At 45.6% G+C, this 26,160-nt stretch overlaps 1 protein-coding gene across 1 annotated transcript; it reads right to left on the minus strand.

Annotated features, from left to right (window-relative positions):
• Positions 1 to 2,805: 2,805 nt before the first annotated feature.
• On the minus strand, positions 2,806 to 6,723 carry LOC134062002 (uncharacterized). The gene is made up of 3 exons (XM_062517874.1): positions 5,987 to 6,723; positions 5,482 to 5,794; positions 2,806 to 5,167 (listed from the first exon to the last, which is right to left on the minus strand). Exons 1-3 carry the CDS (start codon positions 6,721 to 6,723, stop codon positions 3,665 to 3,667), a joined length of 2,553 nt encoding a protein of 850 aa, XP_062373858.1. The 3' UTR covers positions 2,806 to 3,664.
• Between the last annotated feature and the right edge of the window lie 19,437 nt (positions 6,724 to 26,160).

Below are 26,160 nucleotides of genomic sequence, written 5' to 3' on the forward strand. Positions count from 1 at the left end.
TCATTTAACAGGTTAATAAAAGGTTGAAACTTGAAATCAGCTTGTAAACGTAACACTTTCTTTTTAACACATGAGTCCGCTGAATATGCAGGTGCTCGAGAAGGCTATAGTGGCCAGCCTATATTCATGCAGTTGCAACGCAGTTTCAAAAATAGTTCGTGTGAAAAAATGTGTTTTGTTTCAATCAACAACGTCCGTTTCGCTCAATGTTTATCTCGGGGGAGGAGTATTCCGTCGCGGTGGAAAAGCACATTTGTTTCAGTTCAAAGGCATAGGCCTATTCCTCATGCCCAATGCTATGGTGGATGAAGTCAGGTGGCAGGGAACAATACTCACGAAGGGAGGCGGGAGGGAGAGAGAGGGGGGAAAAGCATCCCAACGTGTCGGAAGATTGAATCACTTAGACACTCCAGCGCCGTCTGCTCGTTCAGACTCGCCAGCCGTATCAAAGTTCGTGGGGGACCAGGCAGTACGAAATACAGCACACACTTCCAGTGCGCTGCAAACTTCACACTCAAAGAACACTTTCTTCAGCTTAACGCATCACCAGCTCCCACCGTACACCGCCATTATCTCCTTCTCTAGTTTCACTTTCGAAGTCCCGCCCCTCCCTCTGTTTCTGTCGCCTTTCATTGGTCCATACAGTTAGTTCCGTGACTCGTCACATACACCTTAGTAACCATATCTACGTTATCTATCTACACATTTTTGCATTTTGCACTGGTAGTTCTACCAGGAAGACTCAGTAGACAGAATAGAAGCAGATAACAATTTAATTTGATAAGGAGTAGCTTCAAGCATATAAAAGTTCAGGATAAACAACAATCTTTGGCGTAGGCCCCGTCTCGACTCCGTCCGGGGATGAACGGAACTCGGATCCTGCTGATCGAAGAAGCAGGGGCGATGAGCCTACCCCCCGATGACGAGACAGGGACCAACTGGTGGCGGTGGCTGTGAGGGAGAAGGTGTAGATAGCATGCAGCGGCCGACAAGACGAAGACTGCTGGTCGTGGTGGCTGGAGGGGTGGTGGAGGGAACGACAAAGTCGGCGTACTGAGTAGCAGAGAGAAGTGTTAGTAAAACAGTTTTAAAGCCCCCGCTGAATTCCTATAGGCTAGCACTGATTGGATGAATCGAATGGGGGAGTTCCCTGAAAATGTAAACAAAGGCTACGATTCGTTACATAATGAATAGGAGGAGTAAAAGATACACTACGAGTCTCCCTAGTAGAACTTTCGCTGAAGCTATCATTTCTACCAGGAAGACTCAGTAGACAGAATAGAAGCAGATAACAATTTAATTTGATAAGGAGTAGCTTCAAGCATATAAAAGTTCAGGATAAACAACAATCTTTGGCGTAGGCCCCGTCTCGACTCCGTCCGGGGATGAACGGAACTCGGATCCTGCTGATCGAAGAAGCAGGGGCGATGAGCCTACCCCCAAAGGATGAAAGATGCCCGCCAGGGCAGTAACTCAGTAACCTAAGTCTGAGAGAAAAATAAAGATTAAGATACATGAGACATTAAATTTGATAGTATGCATGGGCAGGGATGATGAGGATGTACCTAGCCGTTAGGTAGTGATCTAATGAGAATGTTAAGGGATGCTTTACATGTTTTCGCTATTGTGGAACGAAAACAACCAGACGACCAGCGTCCAGGGCAACCTGGACCATGAGCTGGGCAACCAGCGTCTAGGGCAACCTAGACCAAAATTTGAGCCGGGCAACCGGCGTCCAGGGCAACCTGGACCGTGAGCTGGGCAACCAGCGTCTAGGGCAACCTAGACCGATGTGACGAGCCGGGCAACCGGCGTCCAGGGCAACCTGAACCGTGAGCTGGGCAACCAGCGTCTAGGGCAACCTAGACCGATGTGACGAGCCGGGCAACCGGCGTCCAGGGCAACCTGAACCGTGAGCTGGGCAACCAGCGACTAGGGCAACCTAGACCGATGTGACGAGCCGGGCAACCGGCGTCCAGGGCAACCTGAACCGTGAGCTGGGCAACCAGCGTCTAGGGCAACCTAGACCGATGTGACGAGCCGGGCAACCGGCGTCCAGGGCAACCTGAACCGTGAGCTGGGCAACCAGCGTCTAGGGCAACCTAGATCGATGTGATGAGCCGGGCAACCGGCGTCCAGGGCAACCTGAACCGTGAGCTGGGCAACCAGCGTCTAGGGCAACCTAGACCGATGTGATGAGCCGGGCAACCGGCGTCCAGGGCAACCTGAACCGTGAGCTGGGCAACCAGCGTCTAGGGCAACCTAGACCGATGTGATGAGCCGGGCAACCGGCGTCCAGGGCAACCTGAACCGTGAGCTGGGCAACCAGCGTCTAGGGCAACCTAGACCGATGTGATGGGCCGGGCAACCGGCGTCTAGGGCAACCTGAACCGTGAGCTGGGCAACCAGCGTCTAGGGCAACCTAGACCGATGTGATGAGCCGGGCAACCGGCGTCCAGGGCAACCTGAACTGTGAGCTGGGCAACCAGCGTCTAGGGCAACCTAGACAGAATTGATGAGCCGGGCAACCGGCATCCAGGGCAACCTGGATCATGAGCTGGTAAACTGGGCTAAGTTTAAGATACCACAATAGCTACTGGCGTGCTGCGCCCTTTTTACTAATCAGTAAATGTGCCAGGCAAGCCTGAGTATAACCACCGCCACCAGATTATGAATAGTAAATTGAATGATACCTTAGTAATTGCAGACAGTGACTGAGCATTGACAACGTCAAATGGGGTTAGTCTGATGTAGGAGGAATAAGCATCAGAAGACCATCTTCCCAGAGTTTTGATGGATGAAGATGAAAGCCCCTTTTGGGCTGCAGTAGTGGCTGCGCCGATACGGAAGGAATGAGTGGTGAACTTCTTTGGTGAGAGATTGCATATACGCAGAACATTGGCTAAGTGGGTGCTGAACCAGGAACGTGACATTGCTGAACCGTCTGGTGTGATAAAGAGGGGTAAATCGGAAGAGGTGTGCGGACGTAGTTTAAGATAATTGACCATGGAGACGAACGGGCAAAGGACATCATTTATTTTAGCAATTGTAATGGTGGAACCTGATCCGGAGGAATCAGTTTTTGAATATTTAAGAAATAAGGTGAAGTGAGTGGGGAAAAAGGATAGATCGGAAAGACAGAGATTGCGTGAGGGGTCGAATGACTGTGAATTCGTAGTGAATTCGCCGCACCGCATGAAGCCATAAAAAGCCATGAGGAAAACGGCCTCTAGTAGGCAAGCCACGTACGGTGAGTGATAGCCGCGTTTAAGTGCTGATATTAAGCGGCGCAAGATATCAGCCGTAATGGGGAGGCGAGAGTCGGTTGAACGCGGGGAGGAATTTGAGAAGCCTTTGAGGAGAAGACGAATTTGAGAATTTGAAAATAGACTAGGGAAGCCAGAGTCGTGAAGTCTGGCGTGGAATTGAATGCCTGCGAGGGTTTTCCGAATTGAAACGACTTTGAGCCCACGTTGATCAAAACAATACACTAGAAATGCGCAGACAGTGGAAATGAGAACCGGGACGGCAGGCGTGTGATGGTGCTGAGAGAACATAACGAACCAGGACCAGGCAGAATTATATGCTTCGGTCGTGGATTTGGCGACACCTTTGATCATATAACTTTTAGCCTTATCTAATAGCGAATCTAGAGAAGGCGAAATTAATCCAGAAGCAGTTCGGAGAACTTTGGGCACGGGGTTGACACTTTGCTGGCTGAAGGGCAGAGACGTTGGAATTCCTGAAAACGGAGACGGGAGAGTGCGTCAGCTTCGACATTAATATAACCTGGTACATGAGAGGCATTTACGACGAAGTTATGAATGACTGACTGCCAGGTGAGTCTCCTCAAAAGAGACATAATTTTGGGGCAGCGAGAGCGACCTTTATTAATAATGGCCACCACTGCTTCGTTGTCACAGAAAAAGAGAATGCGCTTTCTTGACCATTCTTTACCCCACAGGACGCAGGAGACCACGATGGGGTATAATTCGAAAAGGGCGGATGAAACAGCATCGGAGGAAAATGCGAGAAATTCATCGGACCATTTTTCTGCGAACCACAAATCATTGTAAAGCCCCCCAAAGCCGAGAGATGGAGCGGCATCCGTGAACAGCTTGAGAGAGACGGACGAGTCGGTGTGATCGTTGTAAAAAAAAGAGATGCCGTTCCAATGCTTCAGCAGCTTGGACCAAAAGCTAAGATCCGACTGACAGCCTGAATCGAGAACAATAGAGTCGGATAGATTTTCCACGGAGTGAGCCAGATCTAACAGGCGAGAGATGAAGGAGCGGCCTTGCGGGATGATGCGCATCGCGAAATTCAGGTGGCCCAGGAGAGAGAGGAGTTCCCTCTTAGTCACCGAGCCGACTGAGAGGGAAGAAGCGGACACTTCGCGGATTCTGGTCAATTTTTCGTCTGGGAGAGAGGCCTGCATTTTAACGGAGTCGAGGATTATACCCAGAAATTCGAGAGAAGTGACGGGTCCTAATGTCTTTTCGGCAGAGAGGGGAACCTCTAGCTCCTGGAAAACGTTGCGAAGGACGTCCAGAACTGAACTGGTCTTAGCTGGAAAGTCAATTAAAAGAAAATCGTCCAGGAGGTGCAGAACGAACGGTAAATGACAGACATTTAACAAAATCCAGCACAGTGCTTCTGAAAGGCAATTAAAAATGTGAGGACTACTCCTGCACCCGAAAGTAAGCCTCACTGCAAAATAGAATTTAGACTGCCATTTTACGCAAAATAGGGGCCAGTCGGCAGGGTGAATTGGCATAACCTTAAATGCGTCGGTAATGTCGGCTTTAGCGAGCAGGGCGCCCTGACCAGCGATTTTAATGAGGTGAATAGCATTATCGACGGAGGCGTAGTGGAGAGAAAAGGGCTCGAGAGGAATCATTTCATTGACGCTGGACCAGGTTTCGGAGTGAGGTGAAGACATGTCAAAAATCAGCCTTTTCTTGCCAGAGTATTTCCTGGTAGCCACGCCGAGTGAGTTTACGCGGAAGGGGTGAAAAGGAGGAGCAGAGAAGGGGCCGAGAACATAGCCTTTATTTAATTCTTTAGACAGAAGTTCGGACACTATAGAGGGTTCGGTTAGAGCCGACTGAAGGTTCCTAGCCGTGTACGAGCATGAAAGGGGGGACAGAACACCAACCCTAAACCCCTGAGAGAGACCGGTGAGCAGATAGTCAACAAAAACAGGATCAGGATGGGCAGAGAGATAACACGACAGAGTGGAAACATTGATTGGCGTAGATGGATGAGACGCTAAAATTTCTTGGCGGAAGCCTTTCCTCCTCTTTGGGGTCGCAAGCGACGGGGACAGACAGACTTTGGATGCGGATCCTTGCACTGACTACATACATGGGAAAACATACAGTTAGAATGCGAACACACACCCTCATTAAAGTTATTGCAGATAGCACGCCCGTTAAAATAGGTAACCGGACGCCCTTGACGATCAGTGCTAGACCTTACGGAGTCAGGATGCTGGACAGCAACCGGAAGTGGTGGTCGGTTGAAGGCCGTTTGCGGACACAGAATCGCCGTGTGGGCGTGGGAGCCACAAATGTTGCAGCTGAGCGATCTTTGGCCACTGAAATGCCTAACCAAAAGTTCGGTGTCGACGACGGACCAGTCCAAGCGAAGATTGTACAGAGAAATGTAAGAAGCGGACTTCGCGGAAAATGCATTATGGTACTGATAGAAAAGTGTGCCTCCGTAACGGAGGTTGAAATCGGCCATGATGGCAAGGTATGTGTCCAGTTCTATCCTGCGATCAGGGTACACGCTGCAGATGACATCGCGATACAGACCGAAAGCAATCACGAAATCGCAAAAAGGCAGGTTTTTTAGAAGTCTCGGATCAGAATTTTTTAAAAACACTGAAACGTCACCGCAATCGACTAATTGTCGATCGATTGTGGGAGATGGCACCAGCAAGGAAGCAAGATTGATGTCTTTACCTTGGAGTATGTTTTGCCTGAGTTGTGGGGAAATGGAGACTGTGGAGGGTGCAACGAAGCTCCTGCCGAGCGGAGGAGCAGGGAGAGCTGTTGCCAGAGAAAAAGCTGGCGAAACTGCAGTGCCAGCTAGCACTAAAGTTGAGTTAGCCGCTGAGAACCCCGTGCTGGTGTTCGGTGCTTGGAGGGGGACGGGCCACTGAATGGCGGCGGGAGCCGGCGGTGCTGCAGACGGCGAGGAGGCCGGTAGAGCTGGGCGCTGGTGTTCCAGCGCCTGAATTCTGGAGTCGATTGCTGTAATCGACGCGGTGAGGGAGAGAACTGCATCCAGGATGGGTTGAGACGAGACTGGAGAGTCCGGGAGGGTCGGAGCAGTAGGCTTCCTCTTACGAGGCGCTGGAGTAAGGTGCTTCGTCTTTGCCCGGCGTTTCTTTGGTGGCGGAGCGGGCTCTTCCAGATCAGCAGCGGGATCGACTGGGAGATCAGGAGCAGGACCTGGGACATTTGGCTCGGCGTGGAGTTGAGGACTGCCGAGAGTGTTGTGCGCGAGGAGAACGAGATCTTCTTTACTCAACTCGGCGTTGTAAGGGATCCCCGACTGGGCCAAGACGGCTGCTATGTCAGCAGCGGTGGAGTTGGCCCATTTGGAGTTAGCCTTGATGGCCCTGGCGCTCCTCCTGCGTTGGGTAGGAGGAACGAAGTCTGCGTCCGAATCGGACGACCGGATGGTCAGCAGGGGAGACGAACCAGCAGACATGGTAGGAGAAAACTTTTTAAATTCCGTAGAATAGAATTAGTAACTTTGGCGACTGTGCTTTTAAACAACAGAACGACAAAGTCGGCGTACTGAGTAGCAGAGAGAAGTGTTAGTAAAACAGTTTTAAAGCCCCCGCTGAATTCCTATAGGCTAGCACTGATTGGATGAATCGAATGGGGGAGTTCCCTGAAAATGTAAACAAAGGCTACGATTCGTTACATAATGAATAGGAGGAGTAAAAGATACACTACGAGTCTCCCTAGTAGAACTTTCGCTGAAGCTATCATTTCTTTGGAATTGCATTTCTAGTTTGATAGCGTTAGCCTGTAGGCAACTGTTTTTTTCTGACTAGTGGAGAACATAGGGGAGCTTCATGTTATCGCTCCAGGGCCAGAGTTATCCGGAACTTCGGGGCTAACTCCATTTCCTCGATTTAAAAGTGGTTAGCATATGAACAAGAATTTCTGTTTTGTCTGCGGTTTTATATTTTGCATTATTTTTGCATTATTTTCCAGCTCCAGTCTCGACAGGACGTTCATTTCCTCCATAGGCAACTCCGTTTTCTCGCTCTCTCTCTATCCCTGCACGGGGCTCTCTTACGGAAGGCACACTTCAGTCATTTTTGCCATATCTTTTTGAATTCAGTTGTTGTAACCCCAGTGTCTAATGGCCTTAAACTACCGTGATCAATTCAAATTTCCCCTTGGAAAAATGTAATGCCCCTGCATGAATTGGTGTCTGTCGTCGGGTCTGACAAGGTAAGGGGTGCGTATCATAACACTCATTCCTGCAGGCGCCCCTGTATCTGATATAGGCGGGCCATAGGCAAGCAAAACTGATGACGACAGCGCTGCAACGTTGAAAGTCAGTAAACATTGGTCGTAGTGTTATCTAATTGCGTCAAAGTCCGGAATGAGCCAGAGTTAACATTGGTCGTAGTGTTATCCAGTTGCGTGCAGTAACATTTTCAAATGCATGCTTGGTGCCGCCCCTCGAGCTGGGCCATCACATTATCCGTGGCCAGACCCTTATAATCTTTTTAAATAACCAGGGTCTGGATTTTCCAGGCTCGACCTACAGTTTAAAACAGTTCGAGGTTGCTTGTCCAAAAACACGTAAGTCCCTTAATGACCTGTAGTTATGCACTTTTTTTTACTTACACACCCTTACACACATGGGGGAGAATTCCCCCTTAGATCGTAACTCTAGAATTTTTGTCATTCTACTTATTACTTTACTATGAGCCAAATAGGAAATGGCATAAGACAGGCAGCTGATGACAATTTTCTGACAGCTGATGAGCTACAGTATGGATAAAACCCCTATTGTGTGGCAGAAATCTGACGAAAAATGTTAAAACGACTTTTCACATTTTTTCAAATATTGGTATGAATTAGCCTGGCAAGCCAAACTATACAGAAATGTATAGTCTGGGGTCGGACCATTCACATAGCTGAAGCCTGTGGGTGGGATGAACAGTTGTCTTTCAAACTGCCTCTGCATGTAATAGGCCAGCATTTGTGACCAATCGTAGCTGGTCGGCAAAACGGCAAATACATCCTTCTTTAAAACGAATGACTTGAGTGCTTCTTTCTGCTCAACCTTCAAAGAAAAGCCCAAGTCTAACTCTTACAAAGGCGATTCAAACGAGCGCGCTTTGTTAGCCTCATCCATCTTACGTTTTTCTCTATGGTTGTGCAACACGGTCTCACACCCAACTCGTCGAACGAGGACGCATGGTCCAGCCCCCTGGCGTCAATATCGGAAGCCGATGGTGAGCTAAGGCGGGCTCAAGGACTCCTTACACAGATAGAGCGTTCTGATTGGATAAGCTGGCCTGGAGTCGAACGCAGGCTTGGCCTCAACGGTGCGACCAGAGACGGTTTATAAAGCGAGACAAGTCATATGAGGGTCAATTCCGGTTACCCTGTGACGTAGTGCCACTCCCATTTAGGAGGCAAACGGGAGAAATAAACCTTATCTCAGATTATGACCATTCCCTTAGCCCTACATTCAGCAATGCAAGTAACGAACCCATATTCTACAAGGCACACGTCTTTCTAACATTCCCACATTGAAATCGTATTTTCCAGCGTCATAAATACATAGAAAAATAACTTTGTTCATGACCTGTCCCTCCTGACCTGACCTGTCTCCGCTAATTGCGCAGGCCACCTGTTATCAACGGCACACTGCTTCTGCTGCTTCTACACTGGTCTAAACCGATTACTCGTCACTGATCACGCCCAGATAGGAGGCGGAAGTGGGCACCATTTCATTCCATTGAAAACCCCCTTCATGACTCATCTTCCTAACTATACGATCTTTGGTGCGACCCTAGACCATCCCGCTTGGCAAACATATTTTTGGCCGCTAGGGTACGTCTAGATTTCTAAGCTAGGTATGAAAGCCATAAGGTGTATGATGTCATATGTGGTGTCATGAAAATCCTGGACCATCAATACATAGCTTGTTCTGATATGTGACTCTCCACTGCAAAACCAGTCGCAACAGACGTTTCCGAGAAAAATTACCATTTATGTTACTTGTGCTAAAATTGTGGAAATTCTTATTTTTGTGTTTTGAAACAGTGGGAGGTCTACACTGTACGGCCGTGAATACATTTCGCTGAAAAACTTACCTTTTCTAGTCTAAAAACGTGAGTTTAGCTTAAATTTACCTCCAGCAGAATGTTAGCGGCGTCTCATTTTTGCCCCTCTATTCTAATATTTACGGTAAATGCACTCATTGAAGACCACCAAGCTATCCGCGTCGCGTGCTGTGCCGTTGTAAATACAAGTAACTACCGTAAATCTTATAATAACGGCGACCTTACAAAGCGTTCGTGAGTGTTTAGCCGACAGTCAACTTTAGCGGCTTCTTTTAAGTTTCTCTCTTGAGATGACAGGATGAACTCAACTCCTTTGAACGTTTATATTTCAGTAATATGACGTTCAATTCATTAGATATAGGTATCGTTTTGAAGGTTGATTATGCCCTTTCATGAAAACTTAATAACTGTAATTTTGAAAATTTGAACAATGCGACTGGTTTTGCCGTGGAGAGTCACATATACCATGTTTGGTTCAGGAAATTTGATGCAAAATATAGGTCAGTTGTAGTGAGATGTGTAAAAGTTGCCATGGCAACCATTAGGTTTTTTTTATATACCAGTTTCAATCTGAACATGTTTAGGGCTTCAAACTGTACAATTGCACCAAGTGTCATGCTTTTATGAAGAAAGGGGACTTCTTGATCAGTCAAACTGTAGATCCTATTCTTCAGTGGTTCCGTGTTGGTGGAATGAGTTGCCCAGTGCTCTCCGTTCCAGCAACAGTTTTGGATCTTTCAAGAGGGGTCTTAAGGCATATTTGTTTAATATGCACTTAGTCGTTTGAGCGTTTGTTATGTGTTATGGTTTGTATAATAGTATTGTTTTGTTATAATTTGTCCATTGTTAGAATTTGACATTTATTCTGCTATTGTCCTTAAATTTAGCCTTACCATGCTATAGTTATTGTTATTATATAATTAACTGAGTGACTTATTTGATTGCTATTCTCATTTCATTGTTTTATTTCTCATTAGGTTAGTGCTTAATTGATTGTTTTATTGATAATATTGCTATTCTCCCCTTTTGTAATTGTTCACTGTTATTTAATTTGTATTGTTATTTATTTGTATGTCGCTTTGGACAAAGGAGTCTGCTAAATAACCATAACCATAACCATAACCATAACATATCACCTGCACTTTTTGGCCTTGACCTATGCACAAAGAAAGCCCATTTTGACAATGTTCCACCACTTGGATTTTCATGGACTTTTACTATGTGATATGGGAAGGTTTTAGGAACTAAATACAGCAAAAATCATTTCTGTTGCAATTAGTTTTGGGTTGGGTGTTTTTTTCTCATAGAATGCCTGGACTAATGGTAATTGAGACATTCTAATGCGCATTTCACACGTTTCCAATCGGGATTTCCTATTCGAATAGTTAAAATACGCATTAGAAAGTTGGGTGGAAACATATGGAGTTTTAGAAACACGACACGCCTATTTATGCAGAGGGAGCGATCCCCATTTTGCGCCCATATACATGAACTAGGAAGTACCTGGCTCCGCCTTAACAATCTTTGCCAGAACTGCAAGCAAAAAGACAGGCAGCGCAAACGCGAGAGCCAGATCAACTGAAAAAGCCAGCAGCAAACAAACTAATGGTGTCGCTGTAAATTAGGCTTACTGTTATTATTGTAAACCAAAAGACAGGTTATTCAAACAGTTAAAGACTTTATTTTGCAACTAAACAAATTATTTGTTTTTGATTTTTTTTCTCTTTGACTTTATTTTTATTGTTTCAATTTTGTAGCCTATTTGATATTTTGATTTTTGTTTGGATTTCAAAAACAATTGTTTGAACATTTAGGCACAAATTACACTCCTTAGATATGGCATCTGGCATGGGGAAGAAAACAAAATATTTGTTACAGGAACATCTTGAAAATTTGGAAAAAAACGATTTAAAACGCTTCCGAGATAAATTGATGCATTCCCCAGGTATCACCAAGCGTAAAGTTGACAACGCCAGAGGCGAAAGTGGGCTCGCGGATTTGTTGCTGAAAACTTTTGAGGACAAAAAAGCTGTCGACATAACAGAAGACATTATGCGGTCCAACGGATGTAACGACCCAGCTACCAAACTGCGAGCAGAGTACTCTAAAAGTAAGTTTAATTATGGTAGGCCTAGGCTATTGTTAACGCCAGCTGATATCACGTTGAGGCATATAAAATTATGTTTATCAAAAAAAGTTTGATAGTTTAATTGTGTCTATAATAGGCTAGTTATCTCTACTTGTAATAGTCTACCACTGAGCATAATTGACAGGTCGTCTAAAGTAGGCTAAACATGCATCTAGCCTATAGGCTACCTGCAGAAGAATGTTCATTCGTGTTCATTCGTTTTATCTCGTTTTATCTCTGTAGTACACAACTGTCCAGCAAGTGAAAAACGGCAAGGTAGGCTATATGTAATAATCTAGTCCGTGTGTGTGTGTGTTTTTTTTTTTCTTCATTTAGGCTACCTAATTCGATTAATTGTTTATACCCGTATTTAATTACCGTAATATCTAGGCCTTATTATCTAAGATAATAGAAAATAAACAGTAAAGTTATTCAATCAATCATGTGCGGTTGGCAATGTAACTTACATCTTGATCATTAATCAAAGTAGCAGGAAGCAGAGTGTTACTGTTAAGCTTTGAACTGGTTCACGGAATGAAAACGAAAACCAGAAACATTTGATGTTTTACTAGGAGCAGAAACGAAAACAGAAACTTTACATTTGTTGTGTTCCGGAACAGAAACTTTATATCCAAAATAATGATAACCGGTTAATACCTTCATTTTTTTTTTGCTCTTTGACAAGATTTCTGTGCAGTAGGCCTATAACTTCATGATGGTGAGGTTCACTTCTGTTCCTTCACTCATCAGGAGAAATGTAAAAAAGAAGTTTGCAGCCAGCTTAGACAGAATATTTTTTAGATTTCCCTCTGGACACTGACAAGGTTTTGGGCAAGTTTAATATTCACAATGGCAGCTATACACACCATTGTGGTTTTGGTGGTTGATGACATAAGAGTGACAGAAATGCACTGATTTAGGCCTGAAGCGGTTTTGCCAATTGATATTCACAATGCAGCTGTGCAGCATACCATATTTCGAGTTGCACACGCTTTTTTTGGATGGATGTACAAACTACAGTGATGCGTCTGTAATGCTTTGTGGTTTTGAATTGTCTGATGACATAAGAGAAACAAATGCACTGGTTGGGCACTGGCCAAGTTTGGTCGGAGGTGGAAAAAGTACTCAAGTAAAAGTACCAATACTTTGATCAAATATTACTCAAGTACAAGTTAGAATACCCATCTGAAAATATACTCAAGTAAAAGTAAAAAGTAGTTCATTTTAAATATACTTTAAGTACCCGTTACGGAAGCACTTTATAATAACTACACACAATTCATCATGTATTAAGCATATGTTACTTATTAGTTAATGGTTTGTTCATCATTAGTAATTTATTGTTCATGCATAATTCATCATCAGTAAAGCATTTGTTCACAAAGTTATGAATGGTTTGTTCATAGTAAATAAAACAAATGTTTGTAAATACATGGTTTATACCTTATAAATAATGAAACAACCATTTATAAATGAAATCATCTCCCTATTATGAACCAGTTACTTTGCTTTGCTTTGATCATCATTTGTAAAGTATTACTCCTATGTTAATTCTCATACTGTAATTCATGATTAACTCAGGAGTTACAAGTGGTTAGTTAATGATATTTGTGAGCTCATCTAAAGTGATCTGTACATATTTACAAATGAGTTATAAAGGTTACAGTTGCATTTATTAATTTAGCAGACACTTTCATCCAAAGAGACTATACACTATCAATGAATTTGGTGGTGGTGGTGGTGGCACCCGGGGATTGAACCCTCAATTCTCAGGCTAGCAGCACGCTAGCCCAATGCCTTATCCACTACACTACCCCTGCCCATTGCTATTGTAGATATGAATTTGGAAATATAAAACAGATGCGCGTGTTTGCTATGAACAAACATTTATAATTGTGTATACGCATGATTTACAGATGAGTTAATTAGGAATTATGCTTAGGAATTAAGAACACAGCATTTAATAACATGCTTAGCAGTGTGTAGTAGAAGACACTCTTGCATAGTTCAGTTTTTAACTGAGCGGATGTTATGTTCTTCACTTCACAACAAACAATCAATAAACACCAGAGTAAAGTGACAATGTTTTTGCTAGGTTAACTTCACTTCAGTATACATCAGTCAATTATTTACTTGTATGCTTTAACTCTCTAACTATTGTATCAACGCGCTGCTTAGTGCTACATCAAATGTAGTCATACGCATAACAGGAAAGTAGTCCTCTGAAAACAAGTAAAAGTAGGCCTAGATCCCATCTATTTCTAAATTGTAACAGAGGTAGGGTAGTGGTTAAGGAGCAGGGCTATCATTCTGTTGCCTGTTCAGTTGGGGGGTTGATTCCCAGCTTCTGTGGTTGTGTTTAATTTAATTGACGTGTATGTCGCTCTGGATAAAATTGTCAGCTTAATGAATGAATGTGAATGTAGTATTTACAACTTATTTGCAAATGTGTAGCAAGGAATAAAAAGTCATCACTTTAGATGAGCTCACAAAAATCATTAACTAACCACTTGTAACTCCTGAGTTAATCATGAATTATAGTATTAGGAAGTGGTTTATAAAACATGTATTCACATCCTTACTAATCATTAGTGCATATGTAACAACTATTAAATAATGAATAGTATTTCATTAACAAAATGTTATTGCATGATATATTAAGTAATAGCAACAATTTATACATATTTTAGAAATAGGCTTATTCACTATGAACAAACCAATCATAACTTTGTGAACAAATGCTTAAAGGTTGGGTACGGAATTAGCAAAATGGACGGCAGAGTTTGAACATATACAACCTCAAGTCCCGCCCTCCATGCACGAGCGACAATTCAAATGCGCAGCGCGAGAGCGAGCCAGGCTAAATGAAATGCCAGCCTGGCGTCTACAGCACTATGAGCTCTAGTCTCCATACAATCACTCACATCAACTTCCCCAATTACATTCTTTATTCACCTCCAAAGGGTTGTAGTACATATGGTTCAGTAGCCATAGGTGTGTATATTTGAACAGAATCTGGTTTGTTCTTACCAGGGCGATTATCTCCTGAAATATCCAAGTTTAGTGCTGGCCCGTTGGTTCGCCTATTCCACCGTAGCTCCAAGCTGTTAAGTTTCGATTTCATGTTTACAGCACTCTTCGTGTCACGGTAAAATGTAATTTTTGCTACATAGCTTATTTATTGCGTGGGTGATTGAGTTTCCGTAGATATCCGCTGCCTTAGTTAGTTTGTATAGAAATTAAGTGACACATACAACAAGAGGGGAACATGGACGTTCAGCAGCAGGCAGTTAGTTTCGTTTCAGCACTGACTCGCGGTCACCAGCTTTCGAAAGGGTCGCGCGCGGTGGGGAGGAGGAAGAGGAGTAAGACGTTAGATTGACGAACGAGCTGTGAAATGATGGTATGGGGTGAGGAATTCTATTGGCTGGAGTTTTTCGAGTCCTGCCCGTTCCGCAGATGATTGACGTGTTTAATTTACATTTCAGTGCTTCCAACTTAGTGGCTATAAGTGGGTTAGGAATAGGATTTCAAGTGATTTTGCAAAAATGGCCAACAAAGCTCATTCCATACCCTACCTTTAAGTGATGATAAATTATGCATGAACAATTAATTACTAATGATGAACAAACCATTAACTAATAGTTAAGAAATGCTTAATAGATGATGAATTGTGTGTAGTTTAAAGGTGATTAAAGGTGTTTAAAGGTGACATTTCTTGGTTTTCATGAATTATGAGAGGTTGTGCATAAACAAAGAGCTATAATGAACATGAAGCATGGTTGTGCCCTCCTTCATATGAAGATCTTGAACTTAGAAATCGACACAAAAAAATGGGCAAATTAGAAAAGAGCCTGCTTGTGATGTCAGACATCGCAAAGCCATTGAAGTTCAATTGGGGTTGCCAAAGAGGGCGCCATTTAGTCAAACAGACCATTTCAATGCCCAGGCTAAATATGGTTTTAATTAGTGTTGTAAAATTGCAATTGAGTTTTTTTTTTTTTTTAAGGCGAGACACGGCAGGTGAAAACATTGGATTTTTTAGCATCAGTCAATTTCGAGATTTTGTGCTAGTTTGCTACCTTAGCATGTATTCTACCACCCTACTACAACAACAAAGTCCGATTTGCACATTTAAGTGTTTATTTCATGACATTTTGTCTACTCGCGCCTATATTTCTCCTAATTTTACCAAAAGTTAATTCTAAAGTGCCATGTACTACCGTGACCGTGATCTAAATCATATCGTGTGTGACACCGTTGGAAAGCCCTGTTTCTCCTACAAGACGCTATGCTATCCAAATATGGGCATTTCCTTTGTATTAGCAACTAATCGCGAAAGTTCAAAGACGAGTCTAAGCTGAGAACGCATTTCATTGGCTGTGTTTCAAGGCTGTTTTCTCAAAACAAGTTTTTCCCCACACGCCATGCAAAGGATCTCCACTTCTGCAGCACCTACATACACCAAACTTTCCAGTCTTATTCCTAACTATATTTGGAAGATATTTACAGAGGGATTTGTTGATATAGCATTCTTGGCATGATTTACATGACTTTTTATGCCTAAAAATAGGGCGGAAATCCACTTTTTAAGCCAATTGGCAGTATTTTCTGATTTACTGGAAAACAAAAGAAGATATTCATAATCCCCTCTGTAAATGTTTTTTTATTTGATATATTAACACAACAAAAAAATAATTTTCAACCTGGCTTTTTCCAATGGTCAGATCCTTCGCATCAAAATATATGCAAATTAGCGCATATTTAATGAGATATAGCCTAATAAGCATATTTAAACATTAAATTAAAGAAAACTTGCAATACATTTTTTTCTCCCATTTATGTGAGTATTCAACTGGTAAAGTTTCATGAAGATATCTTTAAGTTAAAATGTTCCCCTATTCACCTGTGGTGTCTCGCCTTATAGTTGAATATACTATTTTAACATCAGAGAACACAGTGCAATACTCAATTAATCCATTCTATGTCCTCTTTAAGGGGGCAGCTAAGGCAGCCAAATTGCTAGGTAATACCGATTGTCCTAGGGTTTTTTTCATACTGACAGTAGGCTACTACTCCATGACCTTGAGAAATGGAGATCTATATGAAAAATCACGCTAAAGTTCTCCTTTTTAAAATTAGAACAGTCAGGCACATGGGTTAATACTAATTTGCAGTGAGAAAGAAGGTGCTATTTGTGACCTTCCACGGCGAAATCAGTCACATTGTTCAAATTTTCAAAATCATATGTGGCATTACCAGTAGGGGGTAGCAGACTACGCCACCCTGGGAATTGCACCCAGGGAGATATCAACCAATAAATACACAATTAGAATTTAGCACACAAGTTCGTTGACTAAGACACCAGAGGCAGAGTTCCAATAATAGGTTGTCTTTATTACAAGGATAAAAATGTCAAACATACAAGACAACAAACAAGACAAGTTTCAATCATACCATGGGAGAGGAGCGTAGACAAGTTTATCAGGGCTGAGGCTTACCAGCAGGGGGCGAATTGCCAGGAGATGGATCCCAAAAACACCAGCCAGGCACTCGTGCTTGCACATACACACCTCAAAAAACAAGATATAGCACAATAGCAAAAATAAGTAGAAATCCCATTCAAGGGGCACACGTGAACCACACGCACAAAGGAAAAGGGGACACCTCCCCCTAGAGGATGTAACTGCCTCCCTGCCTGGAGCACTCAGCACCTAAGAACAGAGAAGAGGTGAAAACCAGACAACCATACACGCACAGCCAACACATGCACAACCAACACATGCACAACCACACGCACCACGAACTCATGCACAACAAACACATGCACAACAAACACATGTACCACAAACACATGCACAACAAACACATGCACAACAAACACATGCACGACCCACACGCAGACACAATGCCAGAAGGATAGATGTATTGGGCGGCTAAGCGGACCACTGATGATCCGCAGCAAATTCAAGATGGCCTCCCACCAGTGCTAGTATCCAACGCACAGCATGCAGCAAATCAAAAGAAACAAAAAGAAAGAAAACCAAAATATAAGGACAAAGGGTGGCCTGCAATGGGATCACTAGCGATCTACAGCAGTTACAGAAGGCCTCCCACCAGTGTCAAAAACATAAATCAAAAGAGAACAAGACAATGACCAACATACAAGTAGAGAAAATAAAGAACAAAGAAAACCAACAGACAGACATAAATCAGGCTTCAATGGTTACATACGTGATGGCCTACTGGCTATCCACAGCTATGACGGGCCTCCTGCCAGGGGTTTAACATGTAGGTAATACAAGGCTAAGGCAAAACATTAAGCCAGATTCCTGAAGCTACCCACGTTTTCCCCAGGGCACAAATACACTCGCGCACACACACGTACACATAAATCCACTCACAGACATGCGTTCGTAATGACACCGACAAGTTACAACACACACGGACAAGACAACATTTGTTTCGAACTGTGGTTGCCGACGTCTTCGCCGTTATCTTCAGAGTGGCCCGGTCAGGGCAGATATCGCCTCGGTGTAAGCAACGAATATGGCAAAAACAGCAGGAGACACAGATACGACCCGAAGTACCAGGAAGTTGACAGCTTCCCACTTAGTCAGCGGCGAGCTCACGAAGCTCCGCTGAATGTTTGCCTCTACAATCCACGGACATTGACAACCAGCACCAAAACCACTAACCCAGACCGAACACCGCCAAGCAACAGATGAAAGCGCGGTAGAAAGTCGACTGGAGGGGCAAAACAGGAAGTCACATGGAGACCAATCACGGCGTCTGCCAACATAAGGCTACTCCAGACTAAATAGAACGGCAACGCACACCATTGGCTGTGACCGCCCTAATCATTAGGAAGGGCTCAGGCCGTGCGTCTCATCACAATCTACCCCCACCTTTTCAGTCGGCGTCCCGACGATAGGCAGGCTAGCAGCTACATCCGAACCCTCAGGCCGAAGAGCAGCACTGACTAAACTTGAATCCGGGCCGCTAGGACATATCCGCTGCCGGCTTGCTGCCTCGGGTAAATGGTGGAGGTTTGAATGCTGGCCTGCTTTGGCTCTCTCTGTCCGGCGTGGACAGGAAGTGGCTGGGACCACTGGGGATGGCACTGACACACTGGTCTCTGCTTGATCTAAATTATCCACTGCCAGGACAATTGGTGTACCCCCAGTATGGGCATCCCTGCTAGTACTAGGCTGACCATCTAGAGTAGGGGAGGGACCTACTGGGATACAGGTGTCTAACATAGTGGGGCTCTGTCCAGCAGGTGATGTTAGTGGTTCCCCTGCTGGGGGATCAGTATGCTCAGCCTGGGGGGGTAGGCTGGCGGAGGTAACGGGTGTCTCCACTGGATGCAGCATCAGTGCCGGGGGCAATAATGCCAAGTCGCTATCAAAGTCTTCCTCCCTCGCCACAACAGTCTCCTCAACCGGTGGACTAATGTGAGGAGGACCAACTGGTGCATTGCTTCCCACACGGGCTTTAAGGAGACCTCGATGTACCTGTCGCACTTTGCTCCGATCAGTCACAGGGGCAATGGTGTATACAGCCCCGTTGGCTGGGGGGGCTCTGATAACCTCATACACCACCGGGCTCCAAAGGTCCTGAATCTTATGGCAGCCTCTCATGCTGTGGTTACGGAGGTAAACCAACTGACCTATTACCAGCGCTAGGTCTTTAACCTGGCGATCATGGGCTTCTTTACGTTTACCAGCTGCGGCCTGAAGCCGGCCTTCAGCTCCCTGAAAGGCAACTTGCAACCTGGCTTGGTGTTCCTCAATCCAATCATGCACTGTCCCTGCCACCGGGTCTGGTACTGTTCCTAGCAAGAAGTCAAGCGGCAGGCGGGGTTCTTGGCCAAACAACAGAAAGTAAGGGGATTCACCAGTTACTGCATGCGGAGTAGTGTTATAACAAAACAGTAGTTGTGGGAGGCAAGCAACCCAATCTCTTTTTCGAGACGCGGGCAAGGTACGAAGGAGATTATGTAGGGTGCGATTAAAGCGTTCGCACTGGCCATTGCCAGCCGGGTGGTAGGGCGTGGTGCGTGATTTCTCAACCCCATAAAGCTGGCAAAGTTGTTGGATGAGCGTTGCCTCAAAACAACGACCTTGGTCGGAATGAATGCGAGCGGGGACACCAAACTTATAAAACCACTCGTTGACCAGTACCTTGGCCACAGTAGGGGCACGCTGGTCCTGGGTGGGGATGGCCAGAGAATATTTGCTAAACACATCCGTTAAAACTAAAACGTTTTCCACTCCCAACCGAGAAGGTTCTAGTGACGTAAAATCTATGGCCAGCACTTCATTAGGCCGTGAGGCCAACAGATGCCCCATGAAGCTACGTGCTGGGGGTTTGGTGTCTTTGGCTATTTGGCATCGCTCGCATTCAAGGCACCAACGAGCCACATCCGATGACATGCTAGGCCAGTAGCACCGTCTACGCGCCAACTCCAGGGTACGCTCAGTCCCCTGGTGGCCATGCTCCTGATGGAGCTGAGTCAAAACATCAGACTTCATACTAGCCGGGAGTAATAGTTGGAAATATTCCTCTGCTCCGTCTGGACGAAACACCCTACGGTACATAACCTCTTCCCTTTCCACTAGCCGATCCCACTGACGCAACAGGGCTAATCCCGACTTAGACATACCCTGTCGCTCAAAGGGCCCAGGTTTAACCCCTCGCCTCCAGTGTGGCAAAACCTCCTGGAGAATGGAATCTTGGTCCTGGCTGGAGCGCAAGGTATGAAGATTATTTTCAGGCAAAGCTGTAACTACCGCTTGGGTCACCAGAGTTACTGGCTGTGCTTGCACAGCCTGCTGTAAGGAGGCTGGAAGGGTCATACCCAGAGCCATATTAGCCAAATCAGGGGGGTCCGGGGGATTCTGCCTCGACAGAGCATCCGCATTGCGGTTTTGTCTGCCAGAGCGGTATTTGACCTCATAGTGGAAAGGAGCCATTTGAGCGACCCAGCGCTGCTCTACCGCGCCCAATTTCGCTGAGGACAAGTGGCTTAGGGGATTATTGTCCGTATAAACTACACAGTGCTGCCCTAACAAGTACTCCCTAAACTTTTCGGTCATGGCCCACTTGAGCGCAAGAAATTCCAACTTCATAGAACTGTAGTTGGACATGTTGCGCTCAGTGGGCCGAAGACCACGACTGGCATAAGCTATGGGACGCACCTTCCCTCCTTGTTCCTGAGAGAGGACAGCTCCTAACCCGCTGTAGCTCGCATCCACTTCTAAGATGAAGGGCAAACTGAAATCAGCATATGCCAGGACGGGAGCAGTAGTCAGTTTTTGTTTTAGTGCCTTGAAGCTTTGCTGGCAATCTTCAGACCACAGGGACATTATACTCTGGCTTGGGCTCCGCTTTGATTTGTTGCCACCCAGCACTGCCACCAGCTTATGGAGGGGAGCCGCCAACTTGGCAAACCCCTCCACAAAGCGGCGGTAATAACTAGCGAACCCCAGGAAAGACCGTACCTCTGAGACTGTGCTGGGGCAACGCCAGCTAGCCACTGCCTCAATCTTTTGAGGGTCCGTCGCCACACCCTGACTGGAAATTACATGACCTAGGTAGCCAACCTCCCGTTTGAAAAATGCACACTTGCTCAACTTAGCCTTAAGGCCCTCATGTTGTAGACGCTCCAGAACAAGTTCTAATCTTTCCAGGTGTTGGGAAACAGATGAAGAAAAGACCACAATGTCATCCAGATATAGTAACAAGGTTTGACATTGCTGGTCTCCAAAAATCCTTTCCATCAACCTTTGAAAGGTTGCTGGCGCGTTACAGAGACCAAATGGCATTCTCTGCCATTCAAAAAGGCCAAACGGTGTGCAGAAGGCAGTCTTGGCACGATCACCTACCACTACCGGGACCTGGTTATACCCACTGGCTAAGTCCATGGTAGAAAACCAGCGGGCTCCTGCCAGGGCATCGAGGGATTCTTCAATACGGGGAAGAGGGAAAGCATCTTTCCGAGTTTTAGCATTGAGTTGACGGTAGTCAACGCACATGCGGAGACTACCATCCTTCTTTCGGACTAACACTATTGGGGATGCATACGGACTACAACTCTCAGTAATAACTTGTGCCTCCAGCAACCCATTGATATGAGCTTTAGCCATTTCATATTCTGATGGTGGGATGCGCCGGTGTCGTTGTCGAACTGGCACATCGTCAGTTAGTGGGATCTGATGAGAGATGAGGTTTGTACAACCCAGGTCACCATCATGGCTGGCAAAGACTCCACTAAACCGCTGTAACAAAGCACGGACTTGTTCCTGATCTGCAACTGGCAAGACAGAGAGGTCAACCTCCTCAAGCTGCGCCTGTACTGAAGGTGCTGCCATCTGGGAGGAAACGGTGGCAGTCATAGTGTTGACCTCAGTGATATTCTCTGACAAACTCACTACTTGCGCACCACACAAGCTACCCAACTCCGTGCGGGGATATAGCAATACATCTGTCGTGCTTACATTCACTACCGGTATGTAGCTAGTACCATGGGTCACTCTAATCATAGATGGCGAAGCCAACAAGCCAGCAGGGAGCCCTCTGTCAGTGGGTTCAAACAAAACAGGTGTGTTGGAAAACTGTGCTGAACATGTAGCTGCTACCATCACCATAGTGCCACCTGGGATGCGATGGGCTCGACCTCCACGAGCCCTCACTTTCCCTGGCCTAATGGGGTGAGTCTCTGCGTAATGACACTGCTGTAAGGCCTCAACAACGGCACTGTGGGCCTGAGAGACAGAGGGCAGACTGAAAAGGGCAGGACCATATTGCCCAAAGAGCTCATAGTAGCATTTGTTCAGGATGTTCATTCCAACCACACCAGGTGCCTGGAGGCCAACCCCCCCAGGCAGGTCTTTAACAACTAGAACACCACAGCGTGGTACAGACTTTCCACAAAGTTCAACGTCCAGTTCTAAGTAGCCTACATAGGGTATAGCCAGCCCATTGGCGGCCCGGAGTTGTAGCCATTGACAGGAACGTAAACGGTCAGAGCCCCAGGGCTCAAAGTGATTTACAAAGAATGTCTCTGTGATGGTGGACACCATAGACCCAGTATCTATTAAACATTGTACAGAGACTCCACCCATAAGTACATTTAAATGGGGACATGATGACATTAAGCTAGATCTGACGGACAAATTACTCGAGCCAGGCAACCCCCCACCTGAACTTTGGCTCAGCAGTTCGGTGGGTGCCAGTTTCCCGCCAACTGACGAGAAGACTGTCCATCGCCTCTAGAGTGACCAGCCATGGGGCCCTGGGCGCGAGGGGGGACCCGAGGCCCATCACAATCTTGGGCAAAATGGCCAGGCTGCTGACACCGCCTGCATATGACGGGGTTACCCCGAGGCCTGTGCTGAGGACGCTGTAACATAGCCACACTCTGGGACAGCTGATTGAGCTGCTCTTGTTGACGTCTCAACATGTCCTTCAGCTCTGATAACTCAGATCCCTGAGTGGAGCTGCTAGGAACGGGCATAGGGCCTCCCTGTACTGCATACTGGACACCGTGTATAGATGGAACCGACTGACTGCGACCCCTCGTGCCACCTGGCATGCCTTCACGCTCCCACCTGATAGCCTCTGCTCTGAGCTCTAACATGGTCATGGTTGGCTGGCGTCTTATAAGCTGCTTAAGTTCCCTCCGTAAGGTACCATCAATAACATGCTCTGAGAACTGATCTCGCAACAAAACCTCCGCATTCACCAAACCAGAGGGTGCACGATTCTTAACTTTGTCCATAAGATTCATTAAAGCCAAAGAGAATTCCAATAATGTTTCGCCATCTTGCTGCTTTCTAGAAAAGAAGGCCTCTTGCAAGGCTACATAGGACTGGGAGCACCCATACAGTTCCTGGAGAATATTTTTGATCTTTTTAGGATCATTTCGGTCAGTACTCGGCCGATCTCCTGTCTGGCCTCCCCTTCTAAATGGTCGTACAGAAAGAAAGCCTGATCATTTACGGAAAGGTGCCGAGCCCGCATGCAAGCTTCCACCTCTTCAAACCATTCAGTAACCTTCATCCCTGACTTGCCATTAAACATGGGACACTTTCTATCACGGGGAACAAACACTAATCTCTGTGCTACCGGGGGCCCAGGCTCACCAGGCAAAGGTACATTTGAGGGAGAGGATGGGCCTGCATCACCCAGGGATCCTGGAATTGGCCTCTGCTTCAACTTCTCATTGTCAGCTTTAAGCTGAGCCACCATCTCCCTAAGCTCCTGTAACTCGGCTTCCATATTTACAACAAAAAGAATGACTTACCAATATGTCCACTGTCAAGGAGATGCAAGCGCTGCAAGGGTCAAACTAAGCCTCCTGCTGTTTTTGCCAACACACACCTACCCACATATAGAAAGAACAGGTTAATCAAAATGCCTGAAGTGAAAAATAAGCTTTTACGGCAACAACCACAGTAAAGACAACAATTATCAGAACATGCGCCCCTGGTGTTTGGAAGTCGATCCTGCCCTGACTACGCCAAATGTGGCATTACCAGTAGGGGGTAGCAGACTACGCCACCCTGGGAATTGCACCCAGGGAGATATCAACCAATAAATACACAATTAGAATTTAGCACACAAGTTCGTTGACTAAGACACCAGAGGCAGAGTTCCAATAATAGGTTGTCTTTATTACAAGGATAAAAATGTCAAACATACAAGACAACAAACAAGACAAGTTTCAATCATACCATGGGAGAGGAGCGTAGACAAGTTTATCAGGGCTGAGGCTTACCAGCAGGGGGCGAATTGCCAGGAGATGGATCCCAAAAACACCAGCCAGGCACTCGTGCTTGCACATACACACCTCAAAAAACAAGATATAGCACAATAGCAAAAATAAGTAGAAATCCCATTCAAGGGGCACACGTGAACCACACGCACAAAGGAAAAGGGGACACCTCCCCCTAGAGGATGTAACTGCCTCCCTGCCTGGAGCACTCAGCACCTAAGAACAGAGAAGAGGTGAAAACCAGACAACCATACACGCACAGCCAACACATGCACAACCAACACATGCACAACCACACGCACCACGAACTCATGCACAACAAACACATGCACAACAAACACATGTACCACAAACACATGCACAACAAACACATGCACAACAAACACATGCACGACCCACACGCAGACACAATGCCAGAAGGATAGATGTATTGGGCGGCTAAGCGGACCACTGATGATCCGCAGCAAATTCAAGATGGCCTCCCACCAGTGCTAGTATCCAACGCACAGCATGCAGCAAATCAAAAGAAACAAAAAGAAAGAAAACCAAAATATAAGGACAAAGGGTGGCCTGCAATGGGATCACTAGCGATCTACAGCAGTTACAGAAGGCCTCCCACCAGTGTCAAAAACATAAATCAAAAGAGAACAAGACAATGACCAACATACAAGTAGAGAAAATAAAGAACAAAGAAAACCAACAGACAGACATAAATCAGGCTTCAATGGTTACATACGTGATGGCCTACTGGCTATCCACAGCTATGACGGGCCTCCTGCCAGGGGTTTAACATGTAGATAATACAAGGCTAAGGCAAAACATTAAGCCAGATTCCTGAAGCTACCCACGTTTTCCCCAGGGCACAAATACACTCGCGCACACACACGTACACATAAATCCACTCACAGACATGCGTTCGTAATGACACCGACAAGTTACAACACACACGGACAAGACAACATTTGTTTCGAACTGTGGTTGCCGACGTCTTCGCCGTTATCTTCAGAGTGGCCCGGTCAGGGCAGATATCGCCTCGGTGTAAGCAACGAATATGGCAAAAACAGCAGGAGACACAGATACGACCCGAAGTACCAGGAAGTTGACAGCTTCCCACTTAGTCAGCGGCGAGCTCACGAAGCTCCGCTGAATGTTTGCCTCTACAATCCACGGACATTGACAACCAGCACCAAAACCACTAACCCAGACCGAACACCGCCAAGCAACAGATGAAAGCGCGGTAGAAAGTCGACTGGAGGGGCAAAACAGGAAGTCACATGGAGACCAATCACGGCGTCTGCCAACATAAGGCTACTCCAGACTAAATAGAACGGCAACGCACACCATTGGCTGTGACCGCCCTAATCATTAGGAAGGGCTCAGGCCGTGCTTCTCATCACACATAGTTATTAAGTTTTCACGAAGGGGCATAATAACCTTCAAAACGATACCTATATAATGTATTGAATGTCATATTACTGAAATATAAACATTCAAAGGAGTTGAGTTCCTCCTGTCATGCCAAGAGAAAAAAGGAGAAATCTGCCTCTGAAGTTAACCGTCGGCTCAACACTCACGAACGCTTTGTAAGGTCACCGCTATTTTAAGATGTACGGTACTTACAACGGCACAGCACGTGGATAGCTTGGTGGTTGTCAATGAGTGCATTTAACGTAAATCTTGGAATAGAGCGGCAAAAACGAGACGCCTCTAACTTCCTGCTGGAATTGAATTTCTCACCTCAAGAAACTCACGTTTTTAGACTAGAAAAGGTCAGTTTTTTGGTGAAATATATTCACGGTTGTATATTGTAGACCTCCCACTGTTTCAAAAAAATCCACGATTTTAGCACAAGTGACATAAATGGTCATTTTTCTCAGAAACGCCTGTAGCGACAAGCGACTGGTTTTGCCATGGAGA

The sequence above is a fragment of the Sardina pilchardus genome, chromosome 17 (genome assembly GCF_963854185.1).
Source record: "Sardina pilchardus chromosome 17, fSarPil1.1, whole genome shotgun sequence".
In the NCBI taxonomy this organism is placed as follows: domain Eukaryota; kingdom Metazoa; phylum Chordata; class Actinopteri; order Clupeiformes; family Clupeidae; genus Sardina; species Sardina pilchardus.

Excerpts from the sequence above, each read along its gene's own strand:
- LOC134062002 (XM_062517874.1), bottom strand. The coding sequence starts at position 6,723 with ATGTCTGCTGGTTCGTCTCCCCTGCTGACCATCCGGTCGTCCGATTCG. Across the intron at positions 5,795-5,986 it reads TCCATTTCCCCACAACTCAG|CGTGTACCCTGATCGCAGGA; the intron begins GCAAAACATACT and ends TGTCATCTGCAG. Across the intron at positions 5,168-5,481 it reads CTGTCCAGCATCCTGACTCC|GGGTTTAGGGTTGGTGTTCT; the intron begins GTAAGGTCTAGC and ends GGTCTCTCTCAG.